Source organism: Diospyros lotus, chromosome 4 (assembly GCF_014633365.1).
Source record: "Diospyros lotus cultivar Yz01 chromosome 4, ASM1463336v1, whole genome shotgun sequence".
Taxonomy (NCBI): Eukaryota; Viridiplantae; Streptophyta; class Magnoliopsida; order Ericales; family Ebenaceae; genus Diospyros; species Diospyros lotus.
This window is the reverse complement of record NC_068341.1, coordinates 43,895,930-43,920,245: the sequence shown is the minus strand read 5'-3', so window position 1 is coordinate 43,920,245 and position 24,316 is coordinate 43,895,930. Positions and strand designations below refer to the sequence as shown.

The 24,316-nt window shown below is 37.1% G+C and overlaps 1 protein-coding gene across 3 annotated transcripts; it reads left to right on the top strand.

The window, feature by feature from the left end:
• Positions 1 to 352: 352 nt before the first annotated feature.
• Positions 353 to 23,491, top strand: LOC127799202 (probable LRR receptor-like serine/threonine-protein kinase At5g10290). Of its 3 annotated transcripts, XM_052332999.1 has the most exons (13): positions 353 to 592; positions 13,126 to 13,164; positions 13,405 to 13,560; positions 14,197 to 14,329; positions 14,497 to 14,568; positions 17,034 to 17,177; positions 17,284 to 17,355; positions 17,494 to 17,559; positions 17,752 to 17,813; positions 17,919 to 18,062; positions 19,150 to 19,494; positions 21,718 to 22,112; positions 22,652 to 23,491. In XM_052332999.1, exons 3-13 carry the CDS (start codon positions 13,488 to 13,490, stop codon positions 22,964 to 22,966), a joined length of 1,821 nt encoding a protein of 606 aa, XP_052188959.1. In that variant the 5' UTR covers positions 353 to 592; positions 13,126 to 13,164; positions 13,405 to 13,487; the 3' UTR covers positions 22,967 to 23,491. The 3 variants fall into 3 exon arrangements, with proteins under 3 accessions (XP_052188959.1, XP_052188958.1, XP_052188960.1); XM_052332998.1 differs by lacking the exon at positions 13,126 to 13,164 and having other exon boundaries at positions 354 to 592; XM_052333000.1 differs by lacking the exon at positions 13,126 to 13,164 and having other exon boundaries at positions 355 to 592; positions 19,150 to 19,491.
• The last annotated feature ends 825 nt before the right edge of the window (positions 23,492 to 24,316 follow it).

Sequence of the window (24,316 nt, the reverse complement as noted above, 5' to 3'; positions counted from 1 at the left end):
ATTTAATTAAATAATTCAAAATATAATATATTTATCATTAGTTAATATAATTATTTAGATAATGAAAATGAAATATAATAAATTCGAATTATTAAAAAATTAAATATATTTATTATTATTTAACCATTACTTAGTGTTACATTACATTTAATTAAAATTATTTAATAAAATACACAAATTAATTTCACACATTAAAATATTCAAATTAAATATTCATAGCATCACTGTTTGTCTGGTAGTGATGCTATGTTGCCCACTGGCGGGCAACATAGCATTGCTGACCAGACATAATAATAAATAGTAATTGGGAAATGACATTTTCGTAATTCAAGAAGCTATATGGTTGACCATTCGTCAATTAGGGTCGGGCCACCAGTCCCATCCCGCCAGAGAGAGAGAGAGAAGCCATGGCTGGACAGAGAGGGACAGCTTGTAATCATTCACAGCTTCTTCCGCTCTCTCAATACGCCAAATTCGCTGAACATAGAGACTAAAGAGACTTCTCATGGGAAAAAAGTACACTCGCACTCCTCGGCGAACGGTAGACCTCTCAAACTCGAAAAGCCCTAACTCTTGATTCTCCTCCTCAAAGGTACTTGTCTCCTTCTTCCTCTCCTCGAATTCTGCCAATTTACGTGAACATTTCTGTACATCTGTGGATTTTTGAATTTGATTTGGTGTGGATAACTGCTTTTTTAAGTTTGTTCATTGGATTCAGAGGTCGCGGTAGATTTAGGTTGCTCTCGTTCTATGATTTGGTTGGTGTCCTGTTCCATTCGATTGCTACTGGAATCAGTGATGTTTCTTGACTTTGTGTGAAATTTGAATTTGTCGGGGTGCTGGGATCTCTTTCTTTTGTTGTTCTTATTTATGGTATTGTTATTGATATGTAATTAATGGGTTTATTGGATAGATACGAGTTCAATTTCCTCGGATTTGTTGGGCCAACTGTCACTGGGTTTCTAGTAAGTTAGCCACGCTTGTTCGCGCTTTCTTCGTCTTGTATCTTTGTTTGCTCCCGCTGCAAACGACCCTTGATGATGTTGGTGACGGCTCGGTGGAGGAAATTTTTTAAAGGGAGATGCAACTTGGAAATGGAGAGGCTCATATATAAATTATGACTGTAGGGCTAGTATTTCCAAAATGACCTGCTGGCTGTTAGTACAATTATAGATTAATTCTAGTTCTCTTTCAACATTATATAGAGGAATGACCCAAAAATGAACACAAGCTGGGGTCTTTGTTTTGTTTTGTTTTTTTTTTTTTGAATTTCATACGTGAGATGCCAATAAAAAACTTCGATTCTTTTTCAGGATTCATTTCTTTTAGAGTTAAATTGTTGCAAATAATACCAAAATGAGAGTATGAGTACTTGTTGGGATGCTGAGAGTTTTGAAGTGGGGCAATGGTTTGATGTTAGTTGTTTTTGGGTGTCGATATGGTGGTTAAGTCACCAAAGAACACTTCTACTTGTTTGGGTAGAAACAAAAAATAATTAACTTTGAGAGGTTTGGTGTCGTTACAGATTTTTGTTGTGCGATTGTTGGAGATATTGTTAAAAAGGTGCTCTCTGTGGGATGTTAATTGGTGTTGTGGCCATTTCTATTGAACAAATAAAGTAGTGTTTGGATGTCATAAATTTGTAAAAAACATGGAGGTTTCACCAATTTTAGTAAAGTATTACAGATTGAGAAAGTTGAGAGAATAAAGGTGGAGAAACTGAGGGGGCATATAGAGAAGGTTAAGCGTCGAGAAAAGACTTCTCTAGGAAATTAATTTAGAAAGGGAAATTGAGGCTTGGTATGTTGTTGTTGCGTGTGTGTTTTTCGCAAGGGGAGGGGGCTTGAAGGGGGTTCAAGTTGATTGTACTTAATTGATTTTGGTGTACATGTTATAGGGTTGTTAAGTGGTTGTGCCTAAATGAGAAAGATCATCCTAAGATAGTAGTTGTGTAATGGCACAGTGCTATTTTATAACTAAGATTACTAAAACACTTTTTCCAAAGGAGATAGGAGATAGATGTTTGGTGGTTGGGTATGAATGATCATATATCTGGCCCTCTAGGAAAATGGTTTGCGCTGAGGTGTCATGAGAACCGAAGTTGAAAGGGAAACAGCCAGAACAACCAAGAGAAACAAAGAGGGGGCTATTGAAGGGATTTCCAAGTTCTGATGATAGAAGTTGTACGTAGGATTACCTAATACTAAGGATCTGGTTATCGAGAGGAGTGAGGAGAAGAGAGGGGGGGGGGGGGGTGACAAATGGGACCATTGGTTACTGACTTTCAAGCCTTAGTTTCTTGGAAGATTTTGTGAGGGGTGCACATGCGACTACCATGAGGCTAACACGTGGAATCTTCAATCAGCCAATTGATGAGGCTGACATGTGGTGTATGTTGAGAGACTATGTGGTGTTAAGGTGTGAAATCTGTGAGTCTGGGTACTTCACCCAGAATGTACAATAATGGCATAATTTTCAATTGAAATACTAATTGAGCTTTTAGATCTGGGGGTAAAACTAAATATCTCTCTTTTTATGTCTGGGCCCTTAATTCAAGGTACTGTTTAGAATCATGCTTTCATTGTGTAAACTCATTGGTAATTGACCACTGACTGAAATTGAGAGGACTTAGACTTACATTACTTTTGAGGTGTAATTGCATGTGGATTGTGGGACTTTACTGTCAATCCACTCCACTGTAGAAAACTCTTGTCTTGTCCCTCCCTGCAAAGCATATCCTGACCCCACCTTGCGTTTTCACATTCCAAAATAAAAAAAAAAAAAAGAAATCTTGACATTAAAGAACCGGTTATCCCAATTAGCGACAAATCAAACTGATTTATGTAAAACAGCTAAAATCACACACCACCTACGCCACAAACAAGGAGGATAAAGAATGCACACATATATAGGTAAAACTGGATGCATCATACAACTGTTTTTGCCTCTTTATTTGTGGTGCTGGTATTTGGTGACTTAGTAGTTGACAGTTGGCATTGATGGGTGTTGGAGAAGATAGGAAAAGAATGAGTTCAAGTTATGGACGGGAGGCAAAGAGATAAGGTTGTTTTGAGAGAAAAGATAGGAGAATTGCAAACTAAAAGGATAAGTGGAAGAAGAGATGAAGCAGTTCCAAAATGGAAGAGAAGAGATAAGTTAAAGTTCAAAATTCTGTTTTCATCTGTAATATTTGAATGTAGTGTTGTTTAAATTTGTTGTATCCTATCCCTGTATTTTAGGAAATATTTTAGGATATCTTGTGTATATATTTCCAACCTACGGTTCAATGCAAAGTGAGGAAAACACTAATTTTTCATTCAGCCTCCAAAACACTCAAGATAATCCTCCTACTCATTTGGATTATTTTTCTGTTCATAGTATTAGAGCCACCAGTTCTTGTGGCAGATGTTTCTTCTTTATCTACGAATTGTAGAGTTCTTTAGGTGGACAGAATGGTTGAAATCCAAGCAGCCAGTGAGACGTCCACCACTTTCCCTCATCCGATTAGAACTACACAAGTTCAAATGGCCCTCTTAGTCATTCCCTCCAGATTACTCAGCATAAACTAAAGGGAACCAATTTTAGAGAATGGTCCCAATGAGTTTTGCTGGTAATTAAGGGTAAAGGGAATGTTGGTTACCTTATAGGAGCAGTCCCCAAGCCTGACACAGAATCAACTTATGACATTTGGGAAGCTGAAAATTCTATTGTCATGACTTGGTTGATCAATTCTATGGAGTCAAAGATTGGAAGGACATACCTATTTTACAAGACAACCAAGGAAATTTGGGAAGTGGTGCAAGAAATATACTCCGACACGGAAAACACTGCTCAGTGTTTTGAGATTAGATCTTCCATTCGGACAACAAGGCAAGGTAACAACTCAGTTATTGAATATTATAACACTTTGATTGAGTTGTGGCAAGGGATGGACCTATTCTATGAAATTAGTTGGGAATGTTTCGAGGATGAAATAAAGTATAACAAGATGTTGGAGAAAGAGCAAGTGTTTGACTTTCTTCATGGTCTCAATTCTAAGTTAGATGAAGTTAGATGTAGATTGCTTGGAACTGAGCCTTTCCCATCTATGAGAGAAGCATTTGAGTCTTAGGGGTCGATTGGATGAAGACAGTCAGCCCATTAACATTTGACTTTAATAAGCTGGAGGTGACGGTGGACGTGGAAGGAAGGAAGCTGACTTTAGTAGGAAATTTGGAACAAGGAGAATGCAAGCTGATTTCAGGAAAGAGATTGCAGAAATTGATACAGAAAAACAGTGGACAAATCACCCATTTGTACTCTCTAAGAGGAGTGGAGGAGGAAGATCAAGTAACCAATGTGGAAGCTGAGTTGAAATTACTAATGAATGAGGTAACCCCTTGTGACAACTTGCACTTATTATTGACTGAATTTAAGGACTTATTCCTAGAACCTACATCCCTGCCACCCCAAAGACCTTTTGATCATTCCATGCACATTAAACCCAATGCTGAACCTGTAAATGTCCGATCCTATCGGTATGCACCAATACAAAAGACTGAAATTGAGAAACAAGTCAAAGATATGTTGGCCCATTCTCTAATCCAACCAAGCCACAGTCCCTATGCCTCACCAGTACTACTTGTTAAGAAAAAGGATGGCACATGGCGTTTCTGTGTAGACAATAGACAACTGAATTCCATCACCATTAAAAATAAATTTCCTATTCCCATCATTGAGGATTTGCTTGATGAACTCAATGGTGCAGCCATTTTTTCGAAATTAGATCTTCGAGCTGGATATCATCAAATTAGGATGCAACCAGCCGACATAGCTAAGACAGCATTCTGCACACATTAAGGCCTTTATGAATTCACGGTTATGCCTTTAGGCCTCACTAATACCCCAGCCACATTTCAATCCCTAATGAACCACATATTCAGCCCTTATTTGAGGAACTTTATACTTGTTTTTTTTTTGACGACATACTTGTCTACAACCAGAATTTAGACCAGCACCTAGCCCACCTTCGAACAACCTTTGAAGTCCTTAGGTTTAATCAATTATATGTCAAGTTGTCCAAGTGTACATTTGCCAAGGAGGAGGTGGAATACTTGGGCCACATCATTTTGGAAGGGGGAGTCAGCACTGACCCAAGGAAGATAAAAGCAATGGTAAGTTGGCCAAGACCTGCTACTGTTAAAGAATTAAGAGGGTTTTTGGGACTGACGGGATATTACAGAAAATTCGTTCAAAATTATGGAGTAATCAGTCGGCCTTTACCAGAATTGTTACGTAAAGATAAATTCCATTGGAATCCTAGAGCGGAGGTAGCTTTTGGAGTCCTTAAAAAGGCCATGACTAAATCTCCAGTGTTGGCATTACCAGATTTTTCGAAGACCTTTGTGGTGGAAATTGATGCTTGCAACAGTGGGGTGGGGGCAGTGCTGATGCAAGAAGGGTGGCCATTGGCTTACATTAGTCAAGGGTTGGCTCCTAGACATTTGGGGTTGAGTGTATATGACAAGGAGTTAATTGCAGTGTTGGTGGTAATGGATAAATGGCGGCATTACTTGGAAAACAACCTGTTTATAATTCGCACTGACCATGAGAGTTTACAATTCTTAAGCCAACAAAGACTGCACACCCAATTGCAAAGAAAAGGGGTATCAAAGCTCTTAGGAATGGACTACACAATTCAATACCGAAAAGGAAAGGATAATTTGGTAGTGGATGCACTGTCAAGAAGAGACGAAAAAGGATCTTGTAAAGCTGTCACAGTTGTAACTCCGGAGTGGATTAAAGAGGTCGTGAGCAGCTACGTCAACACAGCCTGGTTGCAGGAGTTGCTGCCCCAATTGGCTATCCATCCCCATAATCAAAAAGGTTATACACTAGCTAATGGAGTAATTTGCTACAAGGGCAGAATTGTGATTGGAAATGCTGAACAGTTAAAAACAAGAATAATGCAAGCCATGCATGATTCAGCAATAGGTGGACACTCGGGGGTGAGGGCAACGTATCATCGAATAAGAGGTTTTTTCTATTGGCCAGGGCTGAAAAGAGAAGTGGTAAGGTATGTAGCGCAGTGTGAAATCTGCCAACGTTGTAAACATGAAACAATGGCTGTGCCGAGATTGTTACAGCCACTTCCCATACCGGAGCAAGCGTGGGAAGATATTTCGATGGATTTCATTGAAGGATTGCCTAAATCTGAGGGTAAAGATACAATTTTGGTCATTGTTGATAGATTGACTAAATTTGCCCACTTCATTAGTCTCACACATCCTTTTTCAGCTTCTGAAGTGGCTAGACTATTCTTGGATTCAGTAGGGAAGTTCCATGGAATTCCTAAGAGGGTGGTGTCGGATAGGGATAAAATATTTACAAGTTCCTTCTGGCAGGAACTGTTTAAGAATATGGGAGTTGGGCTACACCTTTCCACTGCTTATCACCCGGAAACGGATGGGCAAACGGAACGAGTGAATCAATGTTTGGAAGGATATCTTCGATGCATGTGTTTTGCAAGGCCTAGGAGCTGGCATAAGTGGTTATCTCTAGCCCAGTGGTGGTATAATTCAACCTATCACACAGCTATTAAACGATCACCTTTTGAGGCCTTATTTGGATATTGTCCACCCCTACTACCAACTATTACGAGGACATCAGCTACTTTGGCTGATGTGGAGCAATACTTTCAAGAACGTCGGGAAGTTTTGGAGGAATTAAAGAGGGAGCTCGGGACAACTCGGAATCTGATGGAACAAACTGCTAACAAAAGGAGAAGTGCACGAACTCTGGCAGTAGGAGATCAAGTGTTCCTTAAGATGAAGTGGTTTTTATAGCCTGCTATCACCAAGGGTTCGGTGTCTAAGTTTAGCCCAAAGTATTTCGGACCCTACACTATATTGGCTAAGGTCGGTGAGGTGGCATATAGACTGCAATTACCAGTGGGAACTAAAATTCATCCGGTATTCCATGTGTCGTTACTGAAGAAAGCGGTCACTCCTCAGGTGACAGTCAGCGACTCATTACCTAATTTGGAGGGTGAGCCTGAAGTGGAAGTTAGTTCGCTGTTACCAACTATTGAAGAGAATGAAGTGGCTGTGGAACCCCAGGCTGTTGTGGACAAAAGGGTGATATATCAAGGCGCAACCCTTATTACTAAAGTGTTAATTAGGTGGTCTCACTTACCTTCAGACCAGCCTACTTGGGAGTACTTACCGGATGTATTGAAGCAGTTTCCCCATGTTATCAGTCTTCTATGACATTCTTGGGGACAAAAATTGATTCATGGGGAGGGGAATTTGTTAAGACCCAGGGCATAATTGTAATAACAGTGGGTAGTTGTGGGAGCTAACGCCTACTAAAGAGGCTATTGTAAAGGAGGAACCAGTTTTTGATGAAATAACAAACTCTCCCGCCCTCTTCATCTCTCTCTCTCTCTATCCCTTTTATCTCTCTTTCTTTCTTTTCTTGTATTGCTGTTTTAGAAGGAAATTCCTTTCGGAATTTCTGCCATTGTCAAACCCTAAGTCAAGGGCTTGATAGAGAGTAGGAAGAGAGTGATGCTAAATTCATCGGGGTTTTCTAATGATCAGCCCTTGCTACCTCAAGGAAGAAAATACTAACACATCTCGAGGAGAATCTCAAAGAGACAAATAGTGGTGTGACAACTGTGATAAACCATACCATACGAGGAAGACTTGTTGGAAGATCCATGGCAAACCAGCAAATTGGAGGCCAAAGAACTAGAGGAAGGTAACCTAATCTACCTATGTGGTAGAATCTGAATTTGGAAAACCAACTAATCTGACTTTATCATCAGATCAGTTGGAATTATTACAACAACTAGTAGCTAGACAAAAATAAAATCTGATGCTACAGAAAATCCGAAACCAGCAACATCTCTGGCCAAACAAGGTATACGTAGACAATCCTTGCTTTCTCATAAACTTACTATGGATTCTTGGATTATAGATACAGGTGCTTTAGACCACATGACAGGTTTACTCAAGGTCTTGTTAGCTTATGAACCATGTGAACAGGGTATAACCATCTCCATGGCTGATGGTACAACATCTTTAGCTCACGAAAAAAGGGATAGTATCTTTAGCAGGCTTAACCCTAAAATTTGTGTTATATGTGCCTGATTTGAAATGTAATTTGTTATCAGTAAACAAACTAACTTGAGACATGAGTTATTTGGTAACTTTCTTCCCATCTCATTGTGAATTTCAGGACTTATCTTTGAGAAAAACAATTGGCAATGTTGAGGAGAAAGATGGTCTTTATTATATCTTAGGCCCTGCCATTTCCTTGGATCTAGGTCACATATCCAATCATCCATATCTGCTATTTCAGATTCTGAAGTCATGTTATGGCACAAACGTTTAGGGCATCCTAGCTTTAAGTATCTTAAAGTTTTGTATCCCTCTCTTTTCAACAATAAAAGAGTCATTCTTTTCATTGTGAACAATGTATTCTTGCCAAACAGACTAGAATTCCACATCCAATTCATATCTATAAACCTTCTAAACCATTTTACTTTGTCCATAGTGGCATTTGGGGATCATCAAGAACTCCTAATCTAACTAATACCTGTTGGTTTATCACCTTCATAGATGACCATACCAGAGTTTGTTGGGTTTTCTTAATGAAAGACAAATCTGAAGCCTATATTGTATTCGAAAGGTTTCATCAAATGGTGAGAAATTTGTTTCAATCCTCTATTCATCTTCTACGTTCAGATAATGGCCGGGAATATTTTTCAAATGAATTCAACCATTATCTAGCTGAAAATGACATCATTCACCAAAGTTCACGTCCCTACAATCCTTAACAAAATGGGGTGGTAGAAAGGAAAAATCGCCACCTTCTCTAGATTGCTAGGGCTATCATGTTTATTGGTTCAATGCCTAATTCCTATTATGGGGGGGGGGGGGGGGGGGGGGAGCCATCCTCACGACCTCATATCTCATTAATCAACTTCCTTCTAAGCTTCTTGCATTCATAACTCCCTTAAGTGTCTTCCTTGAATTCTACCCTCATCGTACTATAATCCTTAATTCCCTTTCCCCAAAAGTCTTTGGATGCACTGTTTTTGTGCATAATCATCAAACTTCTCAATCCAAACTTGGATCTAAAGCTCTTAAATGTGTGTTTGTTGGCTACTCTCCTACCCAATAAGGATACAAGTGCTATTGTCCTTCTACTTGACGATTCATTATGTCTTGTGATCTCTCTTTTCTCGAGCATCAACCTTTTTACCCTCATATTCCTCCGCAAGGGGGCAAGTCTAGTACAAAGCAATATTGGAATCTTACCATTTCTCTTCCTTTCCTCCTACTGTTTCTATTTCTTCTCCTACTGTTCCTCCATTATCCACTAAAAAACTCATAGAAACAATCCCTATTTCTACCCAGAGCGTGGTGCTTAATGAAGGGGGAGATAAGAAAAACCATGTCCAGGAAGTTCAGGCTCCTGAAAAACCACCATTGGTTTATTCCAGAAGGCCTCGTGATCCTCAGCAAGGCCCATTGTCCAATTTGGAGATAAGTCCAAATACTGATGTTATGGAAAGGGTGGAATCTACATGATTTGATGATTTAGACATCTTAATAGCACTACAAAAAGGGGTGAGATCATGCACTAAATATCCTATTTCTAATCATTTGATGTATTCAAACTTATCTCATCAGTTTTGGGCCTTCACTGCTAGTATTGATGAAATTGAGATCCCTAGAGATATGTATCATGCACTACAAGGTTCAAGATGAAAGACAACAGTTATGGATGAGATGTAGGCCTTAGAAACAAATGATACTTGGGATATTGTGAGGCTATTTGATGGTAAAAAGATTGTTGGCAGCAAGTGGGTGTTCATGATCAAGTACAAGTCAGATGGCAGCATTGATAGGTACAAGGCTAGACTAGTAGCCAAGGTTTCACACAAACTTAAAAACTTGACTATGTTGAGACTTTTGCTTTGGTTGCTAAACTAAACTCTATATGAGTTTTACTTTCACCGGCAATCAATCTTGATTGGGAATTGCACCACCTGGATATAAATAATGCTTTCTTGAATGGTGAGCTAGAAGAAGAGATCTACATAAAGATACCACTTGGTTTTGAGACAGAGGATAAAAAAGGGAAGGTATGTAGACTAAAGAAATCCCTATATGGCCTTGAGCAGTTCGCTAGAGCATGGTTCGAATGGTTTAGTGTTACTATAAATCAGCTTGTTTATAAGCAAGGACAAGCAGACCATGTCTTATTTACAAAGCATGCAGAAGATGGAAAAAGGACAATTCTCATTGTGTATGTGGATGATTTTATCATCACAGGGGATAACAACCAAGAAGTTGAGAATCTCAAGACGCAGCTAAGGGATGTATTTGAAGTAAAGGACTTAGGTAAACTAAGATATTTCCTTGGAATGGAGGTGGCTAGAATCAAAGAAGATATTTTCATTTCTCAAAGGAAATACACTCTAGATTTGTTGAAGTAAACAAGCAAACTTGGCTGTAAACCTACTAGTACCCCCTTAGAACCAAACTGGAAATATAAAGAAGAAAGTAGAAGTGAATACCAAGTGGATAAGGGAAGATATTATCGCTTAGTTGCAAGCTAATCTACTTATCTCTCACTTGTCCTGACATTGCATATGATGTGAGTGTAGTGAGTCAATTTATGCATTCTCCCACAAAAAACATCTTAATGTAGCATGTCACATCTTTAGGTACCTCAAGGGAACACCCGAGAAAGGATTGTTATTTAAAAAGAGCAAATACAGGGGTATTATGGGGTATGTAGATGCAGATTGGGCTGGCTCCATTGAGGATAGCATGTATCAGACTACTACACGAAACTATGGGGCAACTTTGTTACATGGAAAAGCAAGAAGCAACTTGTAGTGGCTCGTAGCTATGCGGAAGCAGAGTATAGAGCCATTGCTCAAGGTATATGTGAGGTTATTTAGCTGGAGAAACTAATGAGGGATTTAAACATACCTATATCCTCTCCAATTAGGCTATATAGTGACAACAAGTTTGCAATAAGTATTGTAAATAATCCGGTGCAACATCACTGGATGAAACATGTGAAAATTGACTGACATTTTGTCAAATATGAAATCGAAAATGGGGGTATAAGCCTTTCTTATGTTCCTACTATGTTTCAAGTGGCAGATATTCTTACTAAGACAATGCCAAAACAAGGGTTTGAATCAATCAAAGACTAGTTGAGAATGATGGACATCTATTTACCAGTTTGAGGGGGAGTGTTGGAGAAGATAGGAAAAGAATGAGTTCAAGTTATTGACAGGAGGCAAAGAGATAAGGTTGTTATGAGAGAAAAAGATAGGAGAATTACAACTAAAAGGATAAGTGGAAGAAGAGATGAAGCAGTTCCAAAACGAAAGAGAAGAGATAAGTTAAAGTTCAAAATTCTGTTTTCATCTGTAATATTTGAATGTAGTGTTGTTTAAATTTGTTGTATCCTATCCTTGTATTTTTAGGAGATATTTTAGGATATCTTGTGTATATATATTTCCAACCTAGGGTTCAATGCAAAATGAGGAAAACACTTATTTTTCATTCTGCCTCCCAAACACTCAGGATAATCCTCCTACTCATCTGGATTATTTTTCTGTTCAATGGGGGATCTACCATAAGAGCACTCTCAGTTCACAACACGAGGATCCTTGTTTTGCAAGGGTTAGGGGAGGGTTGTTTTTGTACACAACCTTACCCTTGGAAAAAGGTTGTTTCCACAACTTGAATTTGTGATCTTCTGGTCATAAAGGAGCAATCTTGCTATTGCTATCAAGAATTGCCCTTGATGGAGGATTCACCATGTCTGATGTTCTTCTTGATGGTGCTTGAGGTGGACATGGGAGCTAAATAGTTGTTAGACATAAAAAAAGATAGATAGATAGATAGGTAGAGAGAGAGAGAGAGAGAGAGAGAGAGATTAAAAATGTAATGTAAATGCCTAGAATCTCTTATGAACATGACATATATGGCAGTTTGTTATTCACTAAAATACCCTTGTTATTCCACTCAACTTATGCATTTGCATTTGTTAAGAGTAGAGATGTAAATGGATCCCCAATTACCCCTTTAAAATTAAAACAAGCATGAAAATGAGATATAGGTATAAGGCTTATTTTAATATTTATTAAAACAAGTATGTAGATGGGGTTAATTGGGTTAGAGAGTTAACTGGAAAAAGTTGGCTGATATGCATTCCAGAAGGTGCATTTTCTTGGGGGAAACGAAATAATAAAAACTACATCTGGCCTGGTGTAAGATAGCAACATTATACTCGAAATTTTATCTGATTACAAAAATGTCCTGGACACCAACTGTCATGGCCTCGAAGAAGCAGCGTGCAGTCTTGCAACCCTTCCATGAGAAGTCATATGGGAGTCTACGTGATAGCCTATTAGTGCCTTGATTTATTTCTTAACCACATCAACTGCCATTTGCATTAATTGAGCACCTAGGCTTCTGTATTGGGCCCATATTTACCTTAAGATATAATCACACTTACCATATGAAGTGTGTTACAACTTCCTTAGCTTACAGGACTCGGACTGTAGACATCTTTGCTCTTACTGTCAACATTTTAGTACCATGACCAACAGTTCAACTTCTCCCTTAAGTTATAGACTGACGTTTCATTTCTGAGCATCAACCGCCTACTAGAACCTATTGACAGTTCTGTCTCAAAGTCAACTCCCCCACCTGGCAGCACATGGCAAACTGAAATTAACTAGAGATTCTACGAGCCCTTTTTATTTTGTACAACTATCTTTAGTGCAATAGCAACACATGTTTTACAAAATTTAGAATAGTCTTCACCTAAATTAACTGAAAATTAACTAAAGGGGCTTCTTGAATTGCCATTCCATTTTAGCTCTTTCATGTTTCAATTTAGGACAATATGTTCTTGTTTGTCAAGTATTTGTAACTTTGTACTGGTCTTCATCTTTAATTAGTGATTACTGTTGGGGAGCTTCTTTTGGCCAATGGAGCTGTTATCTCATTAACTTATTTGATAATGGTTTTTGTATTCCCCCACTCCCACCCCCACCCCCAAAGTGCTTTTTATGCTTCTCCTTTTATATTCTCCATTTTGCAGCCTTTTACTCTGCATCTCCATACCGTTCCATGTACACATGTAAGTGGAAATACAATTATCTCCAGGGGGACATTTAGTAGCTGAGTGTTTGGTGCAATCATGTGTTTCATTGTCTCTTCTTGCGTGACCCAGGAGCAAAGCCCCCTTTTCTATGTCCATACTTTTCTGGATGCTGTTTATCTTTTCAATGGGTCAAAAATATATCTAATCTCAGATGGTTGAATGTAATATGTCATTTTTATGCATCTGTTTAATTTAATATTCTGGAATGTTATGTAGAGATGGAGCGGACTCATGCTTTGGAAGTAAACTGCTTGTTTTGTTGCATCAATACCTGGGAATAAGGTTCCAGCTTGGACAAAATGTCTTTCCCAATAGAGTTGATTTTTGCAGTATTAGCATGCCTGTGTTCTTTTGTGTCGCCTGATGCACAAGGTATGATGTTCAGCTAATATTTCAATGCATCTGAACAATGTTTAATGCTAACTATTATTACTCCATTTCTAGTGGTACACAGTTATATCAATATCTTCATGAAGGCTAAATAAATGTGTTAATATCTCTTGGTCTTTGGGTTTCTTGGTTGCAAGATTTTGTGATCACTAGTTGAAACACAATAATATCTGTCCTCATATCTCTCTCTATCTCTTAGTAATCAAATGGAATAGTGTCTTTTATGAGTTAGTTTGTTCACTAGTTGAAACACAGTAATATGTTTCTTTTATGATCAATTTTTTCACTAGTTCGTGTAGATTTTCTTTTAGGAAAAGTGTGTCTGATTTCAAATAGAGAATTCAAGTCCAAATTCATTAATACTATTCTTATGAAGATTCTGTGAAGTTAAGAAGCACAAACTCTGGCACAAAGACGACACGTCTGTGTTGGGCACATGTCAAATATTGATGATACTTATTTGACATGTCCTGACATGTTGATATGTGTTGGACACGGTGTGATGTCAAGCTTAGTTGACCTGTTACATTTGCTTATAGCTGAGTTCTCAGAATTTATGTTGACATTCTTACTAGTTAGGTGTGATAGATAGACTGTTAACCATGAAGTCTACTTCAGGGGATGCCCTCTTTGCAATGAAGAATGACCTGAATGCTTCAGCTGATCAGCTCGCTGATTGGAATCCAAATCAAGTTAATCCTTGCACTTGGCCCAAAATTATCTGCGACAATGGCAACAATGTAATTTCTGTGTAAGTAAATTTCTGGTTAATTTTTTCTTTTCTTCATTATATACGAGCTATATGATTTTGTGGGCATTTCAATGAGGGTATGGCTTCTGAATCAAGTCTTCATTCTTTAGTTGCTTGTCTTCTGACACTAGATATGTTGTCTGATCATGTGTATTATTTGTTTGCAGATCATTGTCATCCATGGGATTTTCTGGGACTTTGTCCCCTAAAGTAGGAGTTCTGAAGACCCTTCAAACACTGTATGTTTAAAAGCTGGTTACAACTAATTGCTGATGCTATCTGTGTTAATTTTAGCAAGGAATTATTATTACTGTAAGGGTTGAAGATTTGATACTTAAATCATTATACTAAATATGATGGTGTATTTTGTATTTAACTCACTTTGAAGGTGCCTCCTGGAGGTAATTGCATAGGAAACTTTTCATAGCAAAAAAAATCTTGTGCCTATTTGGACCTATGCTTTGGTTTCAGGCTTCGCCACCATTTTCTATACTGAATAATACATTGTGTTTTTGTATTTAAGTCATTCTGAAGGTCCTCTTAGAGGTAATGCCAAAAGGACAGTTTTTGTATTAACAAAATGTTCCAGTCTATTTTTTTTCTGTTATCTGCTTTTCATGATTTTCAACCATTTTCTACTGAAGGAATAGCAAAGCTGGTGCCTCTTGCTTTCTCATGCTAAGCTTTATCATTGTATGCATCTCCATTTCATTTATAGCATCATATCTTTTGGTCTGCTTGCTGTCTATTATGTATCGTAGAGTCTGTGAGACCACGTTAGCAGACATGTAATGTAGTAGGTATGCAAAACAAGGTGGCTCCCCAATCAGCTATGGTGGGTTAAACCTTCAACTTCCAGACTTTATGGTTGGAATGCTAAGGAAAAGTGTAAGTATGGAATAAAGGTCAGACTAGTAGAGGCTCAAAGCGAGTGATGAACCTAAGAACTTTTTAGTGATTGGGTGGGAGGGTGTTTGTGTCCCCCTCTCCCCTTTCTAGTTTTGACAATGCTGGAGGCTGTTTTACGTTTGACATATATGCAGATAACCTAATGGTTGATTTTCAGGGCAGCAGGGAGGATTCTATGATTTTAATGGTTGAAAATTAAAATAGAGGAGAAAGCTAAGAAGTACAGGAACCTAGAAAAATCAATGGAGTCTCACTACAGAGGATGAAAATTTAGTGAGATCATAGTGGTCAAGCTTGTGAAAGTTGTCTCTGCAAATTTGTGCTTTCATTCAAGAATATAAAGTCTTCCCACGAGGAAAGGATTTTCCTAAATCCTACAAAACAAGGCATCCAAAACTAATCAAGATAATAATTACCTTGAAGCATGCATAGGATGGAACAAACCGTAGCCCCAATATCCTTGTAGTCTGAAATTTGAAGAAATGAAAATAACATAATTCCCTTGAGTTTCCAAATCACAGAATATCCCTGCTAACATAAAATTAGTTGGAATCTTTCATAGTTGTTTGATCTAGTTAAGTAGTCAGTAAAAGGATGCCTATGGTGGGATTAGTTCCTTAAGTCATGGGCGATACGGGCTTTCTTCCCTTTTCAAGCTTGTACTCTTTTAAGTCTTAGTGTCAACACTGGCATGATATTCTTCTAGTCATATATGAAAAAATTGAAAATCTTAAATCAAACGTGAGAAAAATGGAGTTCTTGATGGCCTGCCTTGATGAATTTGGTTCTGCACATATTCACTGGATTTGGTTTTGCACTTACCCATTTCATTTGACTTTGGAGACCATTGCTTGTGGGATTTATTACTCTTCCACAGAAGCACTGTTAACATTCTTGATACTTTAACACCATTACATTATTCTCATATATGAATTGAAGTAATATAGCGAACTTGTGAATATCATGGTTCATGATAAGTGTTCAGTGGCTCTATTTGTGCCACAGTTGTTTTTGTTTAGGGATTATAATTTATAGTATGAATATGCTGCTGTTTATATTGACACATACATGTCTTTGTTGGGTGACTTCATAACTCTTTTATCTATATAATTCTGTTTCTCGTTTCCATATGAAGTTTATATTCTAGTTATAGAAGGTTATAGCATCTTCCCTAAGTGCCTAAAACCTAATACTAAATGAAAGTGATATTCTTAAGCTTTGCACAATTAATTTGTTTGTAACTGCTGAACCATGTTAAATGACTTTTCTAAAGCATTTATGTTTATATCATTCTAGCAATGTTGAACTGTGACAGTTATAATTTATAATGCCCCTTGCTTCTTTTAACAAATAAAGTGGGGCTACAAAGTTGTCATAAATCTCACATCCTTAAAGACAAGTTGCCTACTGAAGTAGCCTGTGGAGTAAAGTATGAATTTAAAGATTTTATGAGAGAGGCAATTTTCTTTCTCTGCGTTTCTTCCTCTTTCTGGATTGCATTTTTCCGATCAGTTCTCTGTAGTTGCATCTCACGTAGATGCTTGGCTTGCATTTTTTTAGTTAACTTCTCTGTAGCTTCTCTGTAGTTGTATATCAGCCATTGAAGTTTCGCATTTGCCACAGAAAGAACCATCTTGTACTGGACTATCGCTGAACACATGGCCATCTGATATTATTCTGATTGTTTCTCTTTCCTCTATCTAGTGATATCTGAAAATAGTTCAAACTCCTCTGACCTCCCATTAATTTGTTTAATTTGATCAACTGATACATATGGGATGCATTCACCATGCAGTTCACTGCAAGGAAATCGCATAACTGGCCAAATACCTAAAGAGTTTGGCAATTTGACAAGCTTGACTATGTTGGATCTGGAAAATAACCATTTAACTGGTGAAATACCACCTTCTCTTGGGAATCTCAAGAAGCTTCAGTTCTTGTATGTGATATTTCTGCTTTTTATTATTGTTTGTATAAAACCTTTTACATGTCGTAGTTCATATGTTGTGGAAGTTAATTGTTGGAAGTGCATTTCCTGCAAGCAGGATTTTGAATCAAAACAATCTGACAGGGACAATCCCAGACTCACTCTCACATCTTCCGAACTTGATAAATCTGTAAGTGATATATCAGATGTGGTTCATATCCAACTTCTCATTCTAAAATTAGAATTATGGTTGGTTGCCCTGGGTGAAATTGTATGTTTGTGATGTTTTCCCTGCTTCTGATAGTACAATTCAAATTCTGTCTTGCAGTCAGCTTGCTTCAAATAGTCTTAGTGGTCAAATACCCGAGCATTTATTCCAAGTTTCAAAATATAAGTATGAACAATCTTCTTGTTCTTCTTTTTCAATTGTCTAAGCTCCTGATTCAGAGTCAGCATAATTTTCAATAAGTTGCTGGTTTTCTCCTTCTCCCTCCCTCTCCCTATCTCTTCTCCTCTCCTCTCTCCCTTTCCTCATTCTTGTATATATCAGCACTGAAATTGATTTAATTTATGTTGCTTATTTCAGCTTTTCAGGAAACCAATTAAATTGTGGCATGATGTCCCACCCTTGTGCATCTGATAGTGGTGGTAATTCTTCGGAAAATTCTGTTTGATAAACTTGGAGAAGTCTGCAACTATATATTTTTTTTCTTTCTTGGGCAAGCTTATCTTGTAACTTGGCTGTATTGACAGGTTCTTCACGTAAACCAAAGGTTGGAATTATAGTTGGAATTGTTGGTGGGCTTCTCGGCCTTCTTCTTCTTGGTGGCTTGCTGTTACTTCTGTGGAAGGGCAGGCATAAAGGATACAGAAGTGAAGTTTTTGTGGATGTTCCAGGTTGTGATTCTTGTTAGTTAATGAACAGATCGATTGCTAATATACCTACATTATTTACTGGTTGGGTTCAAGCTCTTTTTTCATAAAATACGAATATATCCTCTAACCCCATTCGGTTATACCAAATGACACTCAAATGTTTAAAAGAACAGTTACGTGATGCCTTTCTGCCTGATACCATTTCTAGAAATTCTGAACCCTGGCAGCACAGAGGTCCTACTGTGAATTTTGGTCAGCAATGTTGAGCAGTTTCAAACTGCCATTGCTGGAACCTGTTCAGTTGTTCAGATGTATTTTTATTTTTCAAAACCAGGACGATAGAGGATTACCTCATGTTTTATTTTTATTTTTAATATTGGGATTTTAGGTCTAGTGATTTGGTGGCTGGTAGTGCCAGGGTCAGTGTGGAATAATACCACCTTATATTTATGTTCACAGCTTGCAAGTTGTTGGGTGTTTTATAAGTGCAGTCAACTTGTGGAGAATATTCAGTGGTTGAAGATGGCTTTCTTCGTGGAATGACTAAAATATTTTTGGCAGTGACAAAATTGAGTGTTAAATAGAAACGCTGGTGTAAAATTTCCTGTTATAAACATGATTTTAACTATTACAGTTCAGTTTATTGCTTATAGTTACCTTTCTTGGTTATAATTTCTTTAGTCATTTGTGTTTGAGGGTGAGCCTTCATAGCAATGCTAAAGTCGCTTCTTTGTGATTGAAATGTCTCGGGTTCTAGTTGTGGAAACATCTTTGCAAAGCTAGGGTAAGACTGTGTACCCTCCCCCAACCCTCACAAAGTGGGGAGCTTCATGCATTAGGGGCACCCATCTTCTCATTTTGTGTTTGGCATATTTCCGGTTGTGTATTAATTTGTGGTGGGATTAATTAATGCTTTAGAGACTGAGGTTTATGATTGTTGTTGTGTAAGAATATTAATCTCTAGCTTTTTCCTACACTAATCCTTGATGATTAAGTTTATACTTTTAGTGGCAGTTGGATTCATTTGGATGTTGTTGGGAAATCATTTTGTTGAACTTGGTTTCCTTTTGAGTAATTTCCAATACATTCTCTTATCTGTCATACTCAGGTGAGGTTGATAGAAGAATTGCATTTGGCCAATTGAAAAGATTTTCTTGGAGAGAGTTACAGCTAGCTACAGATGGCTTTAGTGAGAAAAATGTCCTTGGACAGGGGGGTTTTGGGAAGGTTTACAAAGGAGTGCTTGCAGATAATACAAAAGTTGCTGTCAAGCGGTTGACTGACTATGAGAGCCCTGGTGGAGATGCAGCCTTCCAGCGTGAAGTTGAGATGATAAGTGTAGCTGTTCACAGGAATCTATTACGGTTGATCGGGTTCTGCACAACACCAACAGAACGCCTTTTGGTGTATCCCTTCATGCAGAACCTAAGTGTTGCTTATTGTTTACGAGGTAGTAGTTTTTTATTTGATTATCTAAATAAAAAGTGCTAATGGAAGTCTTCAGCCATGCTTTTCCTTTTCTTCAGAGTGGGGGTGGCTTTACTATAGGGTTGTGTGTTTTGTTGTTTGTTTGTTTATTTGTGTTTTTTGTTGTGTGTGTGTGTGTGTGTTTAATACTAGTCACTACAAATGTGTGGGTATATACATATTGTATGATCTTTTCCTCTTCTCTAGTGTAGTGTCTCCATTTGTAAGTAATAGCTGGTAGTTGTGATGCAGCACAATCAGGAGATTGAAACTAGCAACAAGGAATCAGAGATAGGTAGAGTAACTAAAACAAGCTGCAATAGAAGGGGATAAAGATAATGTCTCAAACAGCTTTCTCTTAGAAATTTATAAACAATTCTAGGAAAAGTTGATTGGAAACCCGAACTTTGTTGCCCTGGACTTCTGCTTGATTTTGATGTTTGTCAAAAATATTCAATCTTGGTGGTACTAAGTTGTATTAATGTGTATAATTTAGTGTTAAAAAGAAATATATGTTTCTTTGTGAGTCCCAATTCCAATTTTGTTCAATAAAATTAACTTTCTGATGTAGATATTAAGATGGTTTGGACATGTGAGAAAGAAGACTAATAGATGTATTTGTGGTAAGAGTGGATGGAATGGGAATAAAAAGAGGCAGAGAAAGACCAAAAGGACTTTGTGGGAAACCCTTAGGCATAATATGTGATATAATGGTCTTGCGAAAGATATAGTTATAGATAGAGATGATTGGTGAGTTAAAAATAGTATAGATGACTTGACCTAGTGACCGTTTAAGGCTTGGTGGCAGAGTGGTGTATTGTGTTTTATTCTATTAAGCCTTTCCATTCATACTTATTTTCTAGTAGTAGAATATTGAAGATGATTTCCCACTATTTTTGTATAATAAAAATTATAGTGGATCTATTCTTCACAAGTTAGATACTGAGTTATTACATCGATATATTATATATCTGTTGAAACGTATCATATGTTATGGCAGCCTTACTGGATTCGGTTTTGAGAATTTCTTTTCTTTTTTCTTTATCTTGGTAAGTGAGAACTTCTGTTTTTGCATGCCCTTGTTATGTTGTATTCCATGTTTGTATATGTTTTTTCTGTCAACTATCGGGTTTTTGTAAAAATTCAATTATACACACAGGAAGTCTCCAACAAGTGCCTGTACTTTTACAAGTTTATTTGATTTTATTTTTCCTTATAAACATTATTTACCATAGCCATAAACTCATTTGCTTATTTCCTATATTTATGAGTTTCCATTTTTTTTTCCCATGGACCTGACATATTTTTGTTAGAGTTGACTTCAAGTGAAGTGATCCCCAAATATTAGCTTAATCTTTCTGCAAGATGTGATTTGGAATGGTATTAGAACTCTAGTTACAATTTCCTGGCGGTCTTGATTTTTGTCTCTATCATTGTCTATTTCCTGGTTATGTTTATCATTGTGTGCCTAATATTTTTGTGTTACTGTATAACAGTTCTTTCTAATTGCCCGTTCACATGTAAAATACACATTATTGTGCCCACTCATTAAAGCCTTAGCCTTTTATGGTACTTGGCAAGCTGAGAGTATTTTTAACTGATGTTGCTGCTTACATCATATAACGCATAAAGCATCTGTACTTTGTTATGACCATGCTATGGTATGATAGCTTCTTCAGTTCAGAGATACTTCAAATATTAGGATAGGGGCTCTTCCTGCACTATTTTGTGCTTTTGCCATTGCTTGTTTAGGACAACTATCACAGTATTATAGCTAAATTTGCATGGAATGCAGGTTTTGAAAACTGGCAACACTGATTCATACTTTTTATTAACTAAATCTTTTTAGTTCATCAATTGTTGCCCACAAAGTTGCTAATAGTTTTTAGGGATCATAGGCTGTATTGCCCCTCAGATGCAACCTGCTGAAATTAGAATATTTGCATGCTTCTTCTACAACCTCAAAAATTACGGAGCAACAAACTATTAAACTAAGCGAATATCAAAGTCAATTCTAGAACTGCCCAAGTGTCTGTTTTGTATAGTTGTAAAATTTGTATGGTTGACTGAATCAATCCTGTGCATACTGGAAAAAAGTACATGCTTCTTCAATGGACACTATCTTTTATGGGTTTGATGATATATTTAATCATTTAACTTCTAGCGGAATTTCTCATGTCATTTGATCGATTCAAAACACTGAATGCAGAGCTTAAACCTGGGGATCCTGTTTTAGATTGGCCTACAAGAAAACGAGTGGCATTAGGCACAGCTCGTGGGCTGGAGTACCTTCATGAACACTGTAATCCTAAAATTATTCATCGGGATGTTAAGGCTGCTAATGTTTTACTGGATGAAGATTTTGAAGCAGTTGTTGGTGACTTTGGCCTGGCAAAGTTAGTGGATGTGAGAAAGACAAATGTGACAACTCAAGTTCGTGGGACGATGGGTCACATAGCTCCTGAATACTTGTCGACTGGAAAGTCCTCCGAGCGGACTGATGTTTTTGGTTATGGGATAATGCTGCTAGAGCTTGTGACAGGTCAGAGGGCGATTGACTTCTCACGACTGGAAGAAGAAGATGATGTGTTATTGCTTGACCATGTAAGATAATCATCATGTGTTACTTTCTATATACACGTGTGCCAATTATATGTGTCTGCTTTGGCCCTATCATTCCAGTTTTTACTTTATCTTGCTCAATTAAGCAGGTTATAGTAAATATATGTTACATCTATGGGTGTGTGTTGATGTCATTTCTTGAACAGACATCTTGATATTGCTTTCTGAGAAAAATATACACGTGTTTAATGCATTATCACTTAAAAAAGAGATCTATTTTGATTTTACCTTTCCTGTTGTTCACAATGTTTATGTATTTTCTCTTAACAGTTGGATACTCTTAAGAAGTTTAAACTTGCTGATCCCTAAAAATACAGAACTGTTTCTATAATTCTTTTGGCTGTCATTTCAGTTAAGAAGATAGAATTTTGTTTCCGATACCAGGGGAGCTGAACTTACGAAATATTGAATTTCCATGGGGGTTTTGGATACCATAATTCCTTGTTGCCAGGCTATCTTTCCTTTTTGGTCACCTTGCCTCTTCGTTGTCTACTTGTTAATCAGCTTATGTTTGCTTGTAGGTCAAGAAACTTCAAAGGGAGAAAAGACTGGATGCTATCGTAGATTGCAACTTAAATAATAACTACGACATCCTGGAAATAGAGATGATGATTCAGGTTGCGTTACTTTGCACCCAAGCATCACCAGAGGATCGTCCTCCAATGTCGGTTGTGGTTCGGATGCTAGAAGGAGAGGGGCTTGCTGAGAGGTGGAGAGAGTGGGAGCATGTAGAAGTTTCCCGAAGGGAAGAGTACGAGAGACTACAAAGACGATTTGACTTTGGAGAGGATTCGTTTTATAATCAGGATGCCATTGAGTTGTCTGGAGGAAGATGATAACACAGAAAAATGTATACCACCAAGGTGTATAATCTCTCAATCGCCCTTCTTCCTTCACATAACAGGCATTCCTCCTGTTCATATATATGTTGTGATTTGTAGTCCTTTTCCTCTTTTAGTTTTGTCGCCTTTTGCTACATTTATGTTGTGTGCACATCATCTATGTAATAGCCCTGAAAACTTAAAGGTTCTCTGCAAGGTTCATCCACGGAGGGTGAGTCAGGGTCTATGATTAGGCCGAAAGGCATAGTCTCAAGCCGAAAGACGTAGACAATAGACAAGAGGTGGATATTCTTGTACTACCTCTTGTTCTCGAGGGACGGAGGAAGCTATCTCCCTTGCATTTTGTGAAGCCTGTCTCAATGTTTATGCAGCGGCTTACAAGGGGTTGCTGGTGATGTGTTGAGTGCTTCTTGTTTCATCTATGAAACATCTGGCTTGTGATTCCTCATTTTGTGGGAAAATGTAATCTAGTGTAATAGTAATGGTCTAGTTTTGTTCTGGTATTTGATTTTTGAATCACATAAATTATGTGATTATTTTTTCATGTGATTATTTTTTTTATTTTAAACTTTTTGGTCACGTGAGTGACGTGTTTGACTTGTGTTGTTATGTGGAATATTATTCTTAAATAATAAATTGTTATGTATTTGTCTTAAATTATCATGTCATCATACGATTGAATAGTTAATATCCGCTCTCTTTGATAACTCTGGTATAGGAAAACACCAATATTGTGTTCTTTTGGTGTTTTTAAAACTTTTTCTACGTTGAAATATTAAAAAAAAAATAGTATTTGGATTATTTTTGTAATTTTAAAAATATTTAAAAATTCTTTCATAATATTAAAAAAATATCATAAATATGTTTATGTTCTACAATTACATTAAAAATAAAAACAATTCTGTGGATCATGTTAGAGAGAGAACACTAATTTAAAGGTATTTAATTTTTCATTGAATAGTTATTTTTTTATAATTATATTTATTAAAACACTTATATTTTATTATTTTCGTGTTTTTCACATTTTTGTTTCTTATTTTTATAAAAAGATAATTTTTTATTTGCATATTTTTCACATTTATGTTTCTTACTTTGATGAAAAATTCAATTTCTTCGTTTTCATTTTATGTATTCGTTTTTTGTTTTTGTGGAATCTAGCTCGATAAAAATTTCAAAATTTTATCAAATTATTCATATTTTGGGGATTTCAAATTAAAAATTAACACACTAACTATTCAAAACAATATCGTCGTATTATTCAAAACAATGTCATCGATTCTTTATTTTAAATTTATAAGTTTTATGATAAATAAATATTAAAATAATTTTAAAAATATTAGACAC

Coding starts and splice junctions, on each gene's coding strand:
- LOC127799202 (XM_052332999.1), top strand. CDS start 13,488: ATGTCTTTCCCAATAGAGTTGATTTTTGCAGTATTAGCATGCCTGTGT. Junction 17,178..17,283: donor CTCAAGAAGCTTCAGTTCTT/GTATGTGATATT, acceptor TCCTGCAAGCAG/GATTTTGAATCAAAACAATC. Junction 22,113..22,651: donor ATGTGTTATTGCTTGACCAT/GTAAGATAATCA, acceptor GTTTGCTTGTAG/GTCAAGAAACTTCAAAGGGA.